Here is a 12,229-nt window from a genome sequence, read left to right on the forward strand (position 1 = left end):
TATATATATATATATATATATATACATATATATAAATATATATATGTATACATTTATACATGTATATATATATATATATATATATATAGTCCTGATATGTGCCTACAGTGTCAAACACTGTAGAGAAGTACTGTCATTGGACAGAAATGGCATAAGAATGCTCACTAGAGGGCATTGCTTACACATGCACATATCAAATATTGGGCAGAGAGAGAATAGAGAATGTAGATTCTGCCACTGTATTTTTACACCCACCATACGTTTTTTATATTAATATTTCCTTACGATGTAAGTATAGTTCCGTTGTTGGTTTTTTGTACTAAAGATTATGTTTACTTATTATGATTTCAGTGTCCATAGTGTCAGTGGCAATGGGCAGTTTAGGGTCATGGGCGGCACAGGTTCTGCCCAAGTTCCACGATAACCAGACAGCCTTTGAGTTGTCAAAAGTAAGTTTTAAAGCACTAGATGGAAAGTCGTAACGGATTTCGACTACTGTTATCAAATAAACATTGTTGTGGCTCTTGTACGCCTGGTTACCATTTAAAGATCTCGATGGTATACCGTTTATTGGCGTTATATGCGGAGACCAATTACGGGTATTCGAACTAATGCCCCCGGAGCTAATTCCGCTATTCTGTTACAATTTCCTCGTACTAGAAATTCTGGCATTTTATTATAATTTATCATCCAGGTAAGTCTAATCTTACTTATTTCTGCCGCCAAGCAGTAATGTGAGCATTGTTGCGTTTCGGTTTTGAAGAATTGGATGGGATTTTTCAAGTTGTCTCGGGGTGATGGGCGTAGTAGCCCCTCAGGCCTTTTCGACTTGTAGCTCCGCTGGTCACTGCAGCCGCTATGAACAGGTGTGTCGCTTACCACCAGGCGCACGACTTGTTCGTTCCGCCACTTGGTACTTATTATAAAAAAAATATTGCCTGAATTGTTTACCCTTCACTTAATGAGTCACTGGCTCAATTTGAACGCTTTGAATATGTTTAACTATACGAATTTCATAATAATAACGCAATAACGCAACACACTCATAGCCCCGCACTAAGGAAAACCTGTGTCGCGGGAGTCATGGACCACACTTAGACAACCACAAATTACACCCAAACTCACGAGAGAGATAAATCCAGGCTATACACATATTTCTCCCGGCTTGGGAATCGAATCTAGGACCTCTGCGTGGCAGTCCGGCATGGTAACCGGTCGGCCACGGAGGCAGTATTTATATTTTTATATATTTATCTCACACAAAATAGTCACTAAGCTAATTTTTAAAATTTAATTTTGAATAGAACTTAACCTTTTGAAAGAATATTTTCAACTTTAGAACTAACATTTTTTAGAACGAGATATCGTGGATGGTTTCGATGTCGCCTCCAGGATACATGTGTGGCAGTTTGGCTACGCGGTACCTTGCAGACAGTTTCGGCAGACGAGCTTCTTTGTTGGGCAGTGTTGTTCCTGTCGCCTTTGGAACGGTAAATTAGGAAAATCATTGTCGATCTATAATAATACTTACGTATTTCAAGAAAAACTTATGTATACATATTATCATGTCATAATAAAGAAATCTTGATATCGTTTAGGGAAGAGACGTGCCAATCAACATTGCTTTTCACGTGTGTTGATGACGTACAGTGTGTATATATTAAAATAATGAAATCAAGATAGCCGCATTCCTATCAATATAAATATATTCGCAACGCAAAGAACTTTGCTCATAAATCACGCTACTGCAGTGCTTCGAACATGTTCGCCAAGGAGGGATTACCTGACTTCTTTGCTATTGTCAGGGCTTGTGTTTGCTGTCTTTTAGAACAGATTCAGTCGTTCTAATAATGGCATACCGAGAGCTATTTCCGCAGATATGTCTAATCCAATTTTTAAGTAATGGTGTTGAATTCACTGCGACGTAAACAGGAAATAGATTAGACGAAGACCTGTGAATAGAATAGAATAGAATAGAATAGAATCGTTTATTTCATGTTATCAATGTCACAATATTACAATTGGAAATACAATGTCAAGGGATAACTATGATCGTCAGTAATAAAATTATAATAATAATAATGAATATAAAATAAAGTAGTATAACTACTGCTTGTCGAATAAAATAAAATTAAAATTGTTTCAAAAGAAACTCATCGACACTGTACAATTCAATATCCAATAAAAGGTTTTTTAGTCGGGTACAAAACGTTGCATCGTTTCTAACACTTTTCAGGTCTGTGGGTAGATGTTCGTAGAATCGGGGACCTATTACCCGCGGATTTCTAGTTGCAAGTTCGGTACGGTGGGCAACGGATTTTAGTGTTCCCGCGTTTCGTAACGCTCGGCCTCCGCCCGTACGTCGCTCATAAGTAGCCAAGTTTTGACGCGCATAAACTATTATATCTGTGTGGGTCATATGAGGTCTCCTATATTTTATTCTTGTTTATTATCATATTGTTCTATTATGTCACATTGTAAATTCTTCATTTTACATGTGTAAAATGGGATTTTTGATTAAAAATAAGCAATTATTATTATAAATATAACAAGTATAAGAATGATAATACTTTACCGAATACCTTAAACCCTAAAACTGACATTAGGATGACGAGACAAGAGTTTTATTTCTTACAGTTTCTTGTTATGCAATAAACGTTCTCAGCATGTAAGCCACTCTTATTAATAGTCCGCAGGTCCTTTGCACAACCACGGCATCACAAACAATAAGTCATTAGTCGCACTTTATGACATGCATGGGTTATAGTCTAGACATGCTTTCCGGTGGTTTCAATAGTGTTTTTTTAAATGGGTAAAATAAGTGCATATTTCACCTCAATTTCACCTGATGGAAAGTGACGATGTGGTCGACGATGCAGCATGCATACCTTAATACCTACATAATGCCTATTCACTCTTGACTTGAAAAGGCCCAAGTTAGAGTTCAGGGGACAATCTGCAGAATGCAGAATTCCACTACTATACCGGATGCCATATAAATATGGGAGCGTAAAGCTTCTTTTTTGAAATCTTGGGTATGTACACAACATAGGGGTGGAACCCCTGTTAACGTCTAGTCTCCCGATGATGGAAAGGCGAGGGCGGAATTGCTTTATACAATTCCGTCGAATATTCTCCGTGATATATGAATATCATGTAGAATACAGATAAGCAGGTAAATTTACGACAGTATTCAGGACTCTGCAGCTTCGCCTCTACTAAATCTTTACATAATCATTTCTTAATGGAATCCAAGGGAACCAGTTGGTATTTAGGTGTACAATGGGTAGCAGCAATACTCCATACACGACCTGACTTGTGCTTGGTACAAATGTAGTAATGTCCCGGTATAAAGTCACCTCCTCACCTCGGAAAGGACGCCAAGCATCCTGATAGCGCTTTTTGGCAATGGATTCAAAGTATCTGCCAAAGTTCATGTTAGAGTTCAGGTCGTTCGGTCAGTTATGACATGGTTGGCATCGCCCCAATTCGAGACTGGCGACTAACCATTTCAAATTGAAAAACTTATTTAAGTGAAGTACCATACAGTTCAAGTTAAATTCGATTGTTCTTCTAGTAGCGTCTCTTTGACATGTTTGTTCATAGCGTTCACATGATTTCTTTTTGAAGTGTTTTTCTTTAACAATTAAATAAGAAGTTTTGTTCGACTTTTCTCTGTTTTAAACATTTCAAGATATTTTATGTTTTTGAGATGTGTGGTACCTTTTTAATTCATATTCTATAGCATTATATAATTTAAACTCCACTCGCAATATGAAATGTCATTGCATTGAATTTTTTGTTTTTATTAATATTTATCTATGAATCTGTCTTATGACACCAAACGTGATTGACATTGAATGTTGGTTCCCACAGTTACAACTACGGTTGCTATTGTTTATTTTGTTGTAGGGCATAGCGGCGTTTGCGACAAAGGCGTGGTTATTGTACTTAACAAGATTCCTTTGGGGCTTTGCTACAGGCATGAACGGCAGTGTAAGTACCCGACATTGATAACTACAAATATATGACGTTACATGTTGCCTGTTGTAGATCGGATAATTCGTGTGGTTATACCCTTTTTCTAGTTTAATAAATAAATAATAATAACGCACACACTCAACATAGCCCCGCACTAGGGAAACCCTATTACTAGTTTATTTTTACTTTACCGATTTTGCGCAAAGGGGTCAGCATTAGACAACAACACATACGTTGCTCTGATCTCAAAGTTAAGTAAGTAAACCACTTGTGTTATAGAAATCGGAAACAACGACGGTAACACAAACTCCCAGACCAGAGACGAAAAGTTAGTTTCTATTATTGACACGGCCGGGGATCAAACCCGGGACCTCAGAGTTGGCGACACCTTAAAAACCGTTGTGCAAGCCACTCGACCACGGAGGTTGTCGTCATTGTGGGTAGTTTTAGTTGTATCAAACCACGCTGTCAATTCCGCCGTACTTTGCGATGGATTTATTTACTTTAAGCTCTGGCGGTTCACGAGGTGAAAATTTCCACTGCCGAATAGTATAACCAAAAACGCATATTGCTCTAACTACAGAATACACGTCTGTACTGTTTGGAGTGGTTTGTGTTCATTAGTGCCACAACAGAACTCGTATTTTAGTAGTCCCCAAAACGAAAACAAATTATAACTACCTTTATCGTCAAAATCGCTTATAATCTGAATTTTACATAAAAAACTGTTGATATAATTTGTAAGTTTCTAGTAATTTAGAACTGCTATTTGAATTTAGATACTCACGTTATTTTTTTTCAGATCATAGGTCTGTATCTAGCAGAAATAGCGGACAAAGACATACGCGGTTCTACAGCGCTTATAACAAAGTTTATGTACAACTTCGGCATTCTTTTAATGATGTGTATAGGCCCTTCCGTTTCATATACAACATTAAATTATATATTGTTGGTGTTACCAATCAGCTATTTTACTGTCAACTTGTGGATACCTGAATCTCCATATTATTGTCTGATGCAAGGAAAAGTGGATGCCGCTAAAAATGTATTGAAACGTATAAGAAGTAAGAACGAAAAGGTAAGTTATGTCTGTAGATGGAGGTAAAGGACCTTACTTTAGGTTAAGCCCATATTTTGGAATTTAGATGTTTGTACAAACAATTATATAGAATGCTAAACATCACGCAATTGTAAAAGGCATTCCTATCATCTGTTTTTTATTTAACATATTTTATTTACCTTTAGTTGATTTTAAATGACTAATTAAGAGTCTCATTCTTTTTGAAACGCTTTGTAGTAACAATCACTATTTGACACTTGAAGTTTTTTACCTCTTACCAATGTGACAGGTGTTGTTTAATCTCTGAAAGTACTTTAATTTGGCTCATCATTCATGATGGTAAAAGATAGTGCCAATTCTAGAAAAGTTATTTAGGCGGTTTTAGTTTCATCTAAATTTTGTCCTTCTCCAGAAATTTCCAACTAATTATTACTTGTTTATTATGTTGTTTTCTTTTACTACAGATAGTGGTAGATCAGTTACTTCAAATGCAGATAGACGTAAAAAACGAGATGCGTCATTCAAGTACAGCCAAAGAACTGTTCTCTAGCAAAAGATATCGGAAAGCAATAATAATTATAGCAGGTAAATATATGTCGCGAGTGTTGTGGATCGGTCTTGTGAGAACACTAGTGCACAAATAACTAATGAATTTCAAGTGTGGGTAGTTAGAAAAAACGCATACACATCACATCCGCACAATCTTGTGGTGCACTCATATTCATTAAAAGAATTGAAGCGTTTGCTCGGTGTTTAAAAATGATATCAAATAGTAGACGTGTTTATTGTTGTGCTTATGGTGGTTTGAACAATTCAAGTTTAGAATCGTTCAATGTTTTTATTTCCATCTCATAATCATACGCCAGTAATCGAGATATCAATCCGCGATGCTACTGCATTTAACAAGGGTTATTTCAATATAGCACGAGAATACAGTGATGAACACCTTAATTTTCTCGCATTATATATACAACCAACAAATTATAGGTACAACTAACATACTAATGTGACAACCCTACGCTTCGACCAAAGTGTAGGCATAGATGCGGCGAACAGGCGGGACTTGCACTACTTATTATACAATGCTAGAAGGGTGTTCTGAAACAGTTGAGTAGTATTTTTATATTTGAAATTGTCGATAACCATGACGCATACTACATTACAATAGCTGTAGAAATAGCGTCTGATACGAGGACGAGAAATCGTTTCGTTTGACATATCAGTGATAAACGACAGTGAAGACGTATAATTTGACGTACCACAGATATACAAATGGGAATTTCAGTAAACAATTCTATTGTTGGGAAGAAAGAAATTTATTTTATATATGATAATAAATGGTTCCCTTTTTATGAAATTGACAGAAGAAGGTAAATATTATATGTCTCTAAAATTGGGATACGAATGATTAGTTCAACAAATGGGAATTTCAGTAAACAATTCAATTGTTGGGAAGAAAGAAATTTATTTTATATATGATAATAAATGGTTCCCTTTTTATGAAATTGACAGAAGAAGGTAAATATTATATGTCTCTAAAATCGGGATACGAATGATTAGTTCAAGGAGAGAAACGTTTTAAAATATTATACACACTATGTACTTGTGTAAGTAGGTACAAAATCATCAGCAGTCTACGAGTATCATAGATTACTGCAGCAGATAAAAAGCTTTTGGAACCAAGTTGCGCCATTTTAAACTACGGTATTGTGTAAATGCTTAACTCTCCAATAAAGTAGATCCAACGACTTTCTATAACCTTGAAAGGCTTTATTTAACGTTATTTGCCTAATTAACTAAGCTTTCATTATCTTCTAAAAAAAAGGAATTTTGGATTTTATACGGTTTCAAACTTCGTCTCGTGACTGCAACAAGCACTGTGAAAAATACAGGCGGACCGAGGCAATAGATCTAACCGCGCGAAGCGAGCTCTCGCGCCTGCGCCCGCCTCGAGACAGGCGCCCGCCGGCGCGCGCGGCGATTGTGAACGCAACGAGTGTCTACGTACGTTTGATTTAGACGCACCCGCATCTGCGCCCGTGCCCGCCGCCACTCTGAATAAGGCCACTGGCGCGCTCGGGCGGCCTGCCTAACACGTGCGTTTGCGTGAAACGGGCGACACGAGTTGCGAAACGGGTCACGGGCGTGGGAAGCCGCCTTAATTTTATGGCCTATATTCATGGCTTGACACCGCTAAAGAGCTAGACGTGTGCTTTTAATAATCAATAATATAATTTATTAGTACATTTGGATGTGTTTATTAAGGATTGTCTTTATTTGTGCTTGTAATTTCACCGGCACCTTTACCGTTCAAAACCGGAACACTGTAATGCTCACAGTACTGCTTGGTGGCAGAAATAAGTCAGGTGGTAACATATGGGTAACACCTGGTAAGATATGGGATTTTTTTCCCATTTGTCACCAGTGGGAACAAAGCCAGTGGTGACAACTGGGAATAAGCCGGATGTACTCGATGCTTGGCTGTTACAATTATTAACTACATTATGTAGTTAATGATAGGAATTTTTTTACATTTTCTTGTCAGCCTTGTATATTTCAGTGTTTGTATACTGAACGACGCATGTGCTACGAGCTCACTGACAATTTAGGCATGGACTAATTAAGCTAAAGCCTAGAATTGTTCGGACGGCAAAATTGTAATGGTTGATTACCTGCAAAAGGCTTTACTTGCATGAGAAATCAAAGGCCCCGTTCGCAGTTGCATTTGGAGAGCATTTATTGTGAAAGGGAATGTACACCGACTCCGTTCAATCAATTGGACGTTTTTCGATTCTCAATGACATAATACCCATTTCTGCAACTATTTCTATTTAATTTTGACCAGTTTCTGCAGTAATTCAGGTGCCACTATCTCATCACAGAACGCAATCCCCACAATTCCCAATAACGGACTTCGATTCTGTTATCCACGCTGCTGCACTTCAAGTTACTTCCCCTTTGTCATAATAATAACGTACAGCAACGTTTCCTCAGTTCCAATGCCTGAGGCGTATCTGTCCGGAGTGTCCAATTTCGTCTTAATGCCAATGGTTTTAGAGCTTAACAATCCGGTCAACTCTTGCAACGGACTAACATTGGTTGGGAGTGGCACACGTATTCAAAAAGTGTTATAGACTTACTCCAGTACGCAGATCACTATGTTATCATTCACCGCTAGAATAAGTAAACCACATTGTACATAATTTAATAATCTCAGTACAGAGTACTAAAAAATCCGACCTCAAAAGTACGTGGAATTACGTCTATTTGCTAAGTCTTATTGAAATATTCCCTAGTTCGCCACTATACAGGACTTGACACTGGAGATAATAATAATCGGTTCTCACTATTCAAAGTATATTGAAAGAAAAACGCCTTGAATTAGAGAAATAGCAAAATCAACCATTAAAATAATTGCTCCTAAATTAAAGTTAGGCGCGATTTATAAAAATAAATCTTCATGCGTGAACAGCCACCCTTAAAGGTGGATGATTTTCTTCAAAATAAAATGGGACCACTATAGAAGTACCCCCTTTCCAACAAAAAAAGAATCACGGAAATCGAATCACAAATACATAAAAAGAAAAAGAAAATACAGTCGAATTAGAACCTCCTCCTTTTTTGAAGTCGGTTAAAAAGACCCAGTAAAGTACGGTCCCCGCTGGGACACGAACTTGCCCGCGGGGCAAACATTCTCCCAATTACGTATTAAACTGATGCTTTAATTTTCAGGCTTAAAACTAACTCAGATAATGGCCGGTCAATTCTTGATTCATCAGTACTTGGGATTGATAATTAAGGAAAGTCGTTTTGAGATGGCATTACCTACGTTGTTCATTATTTTCGGAGTTGTTAGATTTGTTGCTGGTAAGTAAAAGCCTGTTTAATGATGCCCAAAAAATTAAAAAGGCCTTTCCATAATATAATACTTTGTTATAATTGTGATACTGGGCAGGGGAGATGCTTAGCGTTCATAGTATAATAATAGAAACCAAACGTTGCTAACTATTTAGTATAGTTTTCCCTATTCAGAACCTGCTAGAGTAGGTACCACTCCCTTATGGATTTTGTACCGGAAAGCAGCTCTACAGTGTTATGGATTGAAGTATAGGGAGGCCAGCGCAACCACAAGCACAGACGACTCAAGATATAACGTTCCACGTCGGACAACGCATTAATATACACATATGTATATATGCCGGTTTGAATACTAAGGTTTATGTAAATGCCGGTCACGTGTTCTGCTACGCATGACCGGCAACCGAAATGTTCTTTTTATTTCTACAATTATAAAAGATAAAGTCAAATTTTAGTCTACCAAACTACTTCTCTGATTGGTTACCCTTATTTGACTAATATTGTTTCAGGTATAATGTCATCGTTCCTGGTGGATAGGATCGATCGGCGTCCTTTACTCATTTATTCTTTCTTGACTTCTGGTATTTGCATGATCGTAATGGGCATTTACTTCTTCCTTTTAGAGGTAGTTAAAGTAGACAGTGACGAAATTACTTCTTACGGTTTCATCCCGTTTGTATGTATTGTTTCTTCTAACGTCGTGTCTACATTGGGGTTCAATTCCGTTATAGGTATAATACAAGCTGAAATATTTGCGTTAAATATTAAAGCTGTAGCTTTAGCGTCGCTATGTATATTTGGAGGATTATTGAACTTCATAGTAACTAGAAGTTATCAAATATTTTTAGATTTGACAGGATTATGTGGTGTATTTTGGATATTGGGTTTGTTTGGAATTTCTGGGTCCATATTTTCACTCTTTGTTGTACCTGAAACGAGAGGAAAAAGTTTAAGGCAGATACAGATAACACTGCAAGGCGATTTGTATGAAATTGATGGTGCGTCTGTACAGTTGAATATTCCAGAAGGTAATAAATATGAAGGAGTTAATGAGTTGATTAAAAAGGATCCGTCCTTATTATAGTTGCGAGTTATCTACGAAGAAGCATTCTGTAAATCTGAAAGGTTCTTTTTATAAAAAGGTACGACATCTAGAAATATACTTGTAAATATAATTTAATTTATTTATAATATGTTAACAGTGTTACTTATACTTAATATGAAACTTATATCTTTAAAAATTAGTATAAATTTTATAGATCGGAGCTGGTATAGTACATTTCATAAACTCTAAACTTAAAGGAAGTAATACGCACAGAGTGGATAACACCTTTCCTCTGAAATCCCGCAGTTACTGTATTGTATTTGGTCAACATTTTTTATGTGTAACTAATAATTAATTTACTACGGTGGTGTATTTTGACAAAAACTTTTGTAATTGCAAGTTTTGTAATATACGCCTATATTGTTTTGATTTTTAGTCTCTTACTAATCATTCCGGGATTACCGAAGGGGATTTTATCCACTTTTATACGTATTACTTGAAGTGTAGGTAAATATAGTCTACCTATTCCAAGGTTCCGATTAATTGTTCCGAAAAACAAATGAAATTGCAGCGAACTAAGGCTAATTTTACAATTTGACAAGTATGACTACTAATTAAGCTGTGTTAAAAAAAGACTTAAAACTAAACACAGAATATACCGTAGATATAATATCTATGGAATATAGCGACAAAATTAATCATATTTCGCAAACAATTACGAACTTGTTTAAATCACAATTCTACGATAAGAAACTGTACATCCGAATAATATACTAAACCTCCGAAAGAAAAACCTACTTTTCCTTTTTAATTTATTTACCATATAAAACATAATACACAACAAATGTGTTACATTTTAAACCAATAAGTTTCATCATAATGCGCACTATATCCACACAATAAATATTACGTTCACTTTGATAACAGAAGAAGCATTATTTAACATTTAAGTAAGCCCTATAAATAAATAATCTATCAATAACCAAAAAGGTGTTACTGAAATGGGATTGGGGAAATACATTTATTAACAATCAAATTTATCACCATTTTTGAAGATGTTTAGAAAGAAATTTTTATGTTTATTTTTTATATTAGTGTTTGCTAAGGCATTACGTAATTCCAGTAGTAACTTGTTCATTAGTCGGGTCGGGAAACAAGGTAAGTAGAAATTAGCGTTGAAGAACTCGAATCTGAGAGTTTACATTTAGGATTCGACTTCAATTCACAATACTCGACTCATAAAGACAGACTTCACTGCTCGATGTATTACGGCCCTAACGAGTTTCCGAATAGACTCAGTTCGACATTAGTGCTCGAGTCTATTTATGTAACGAGTTGCGCTCTAGTTCGAGTCTGTTTATGTAACGAGTCGAGCTCGAGTCTGCTAAGTACCTACCGAACGGTGGTGTGGTGTGTTTAACTGTAGTATAATTAAGTATTAATATCTTCTTTTTTCTAAAGCACCATATTGTGTTATTATTTTTTATTTTATTCGTAGTAGATATTCAGTAAAATTGAACCCTGCTTGTCTTACTCGAGACGTTGTAAAGTAGAAGCCACTTCGAGTCGAGTTTGGGGTTCAAAGCGTTTAAAGTTTACGACTCGAGATGGGTTTAGACTCGAGTTGGGTTTAGACTCGAGTCCGTGCTCCGATGACTCACGCTCGACTCGATATGACTCGTGAGTGTTTTAATCCACCGAATCGTGCAAAATTGAGTCGAGTTTACGAATCCCGGGCTCGACAACAACATTATAAATTCTTTCGCCGTACACATTATTCGATGTATGTGTGTTGTCACTAGCAACAGTATATGGGTATGATGGAATAGTTGGACAAACACCAAAATTTATGAAACGTAGGTACCTATAACGTTGTTTTTAAATTCGTAATAGGTGTATTTACGATGAAATGGGTTAACAATGGTTTTTGGTAAAATGTAAATAAGTTGGTAGAGTATTATTACGTTAACAAGATTTTGGGAACGTTCAGTATTTCATTCGGTTGTTTCCGCATTTTTATTTGCACAAAAGTTTTCGGTAGCTTGATAAATAACGCAGTAACATCAATATTTTGAACGAGTTCATTTTTAATTTACTTTTCGGAGCGTTTATTGCTTACCCGTTAAAAACGATGTAATTCTAGTGTCGGTGGACTTAAGCACGTAATTAAGAAAATAAATAAACAAAAAACAGAGAAAGAAAGTTCATAATATCGGAAGATGTAAGGATTACGATAAGGTTGAAAAAGTCGCATTATAGTTAGAGAATTCATTTGTTTCAACTTA

The 12,229-nt window shown here is 36.3% G+C and overlaps 1 protein-coding gene across 1 annotated transcript; it reads left to right on the forward strand.

Annotated features, from left to right (window-relative positions):
• The first annotated feature begins 371 nt into the window (after positions 1-371).
• Positions 372-9,983, forward strand: LOC113228629 (facilitated trehalose transporter Tret1-like). The gene is made up of 7 exons (XM_026461984.1): positions 372-449; positions 1,356-1,490; positions 3,913-3,996; positions 4,784-5,059; positions 5,506-5,626; positions 8,774-8,908; positions 9,409-9,983. The coding sequence occupies exons 1-7, from the start codon at positions 372-374 to the stop codon at positions 9,981-9,983; spliced, it is 1,404 nt and encodes a 467-aa protein (XP_026317769.1).
• The last annotated feature ends 2,246 nt before the right edge of the window (positions 9,984-12,229 follow it).

This window comes from Hyposmocoma kahamanoa, unplaced genomic scaffold (genome assembly GCF_003589595.1).
Source record: "Hyposmocoma kahamanoa isolate Upper Pololo Valley unplaced genomic scaffold, ASM358959v1 232, whole genome shotgun sequence".
NCBI lineage: Eukaryota > Metazoa > Arthropoda > Insecta > Lepidoptera > Cosmopterigidae > Hyposmocoma > Hyposmocoma kahamanoa.

Bases quoted from the DNA above. Each gene is read 5' to 3' on its own strand.
- LOC113228629 (XM_026461984.1), top strand. From the start codon at position 372: ATGGGCAGTTTAGGGTCATGGGCGGCACAGGTTCTGCCCAAGTTCCAC. The intron at 1,491-3,912 runs GTAAATTAGGAA...ATTTTGTTGTAG, and splicing joins TTCCTGTCGCCTTTGGAACG to GGCATAGCGGCGTTTGCGAC. The intron at 3,997-4,783 runs GTAAGTACCCGA...ATTTTTTTTCAG, and splicing joins CTACAGGCATGAACGGCAGT to ATCATAGGTCTGTATCTAGC.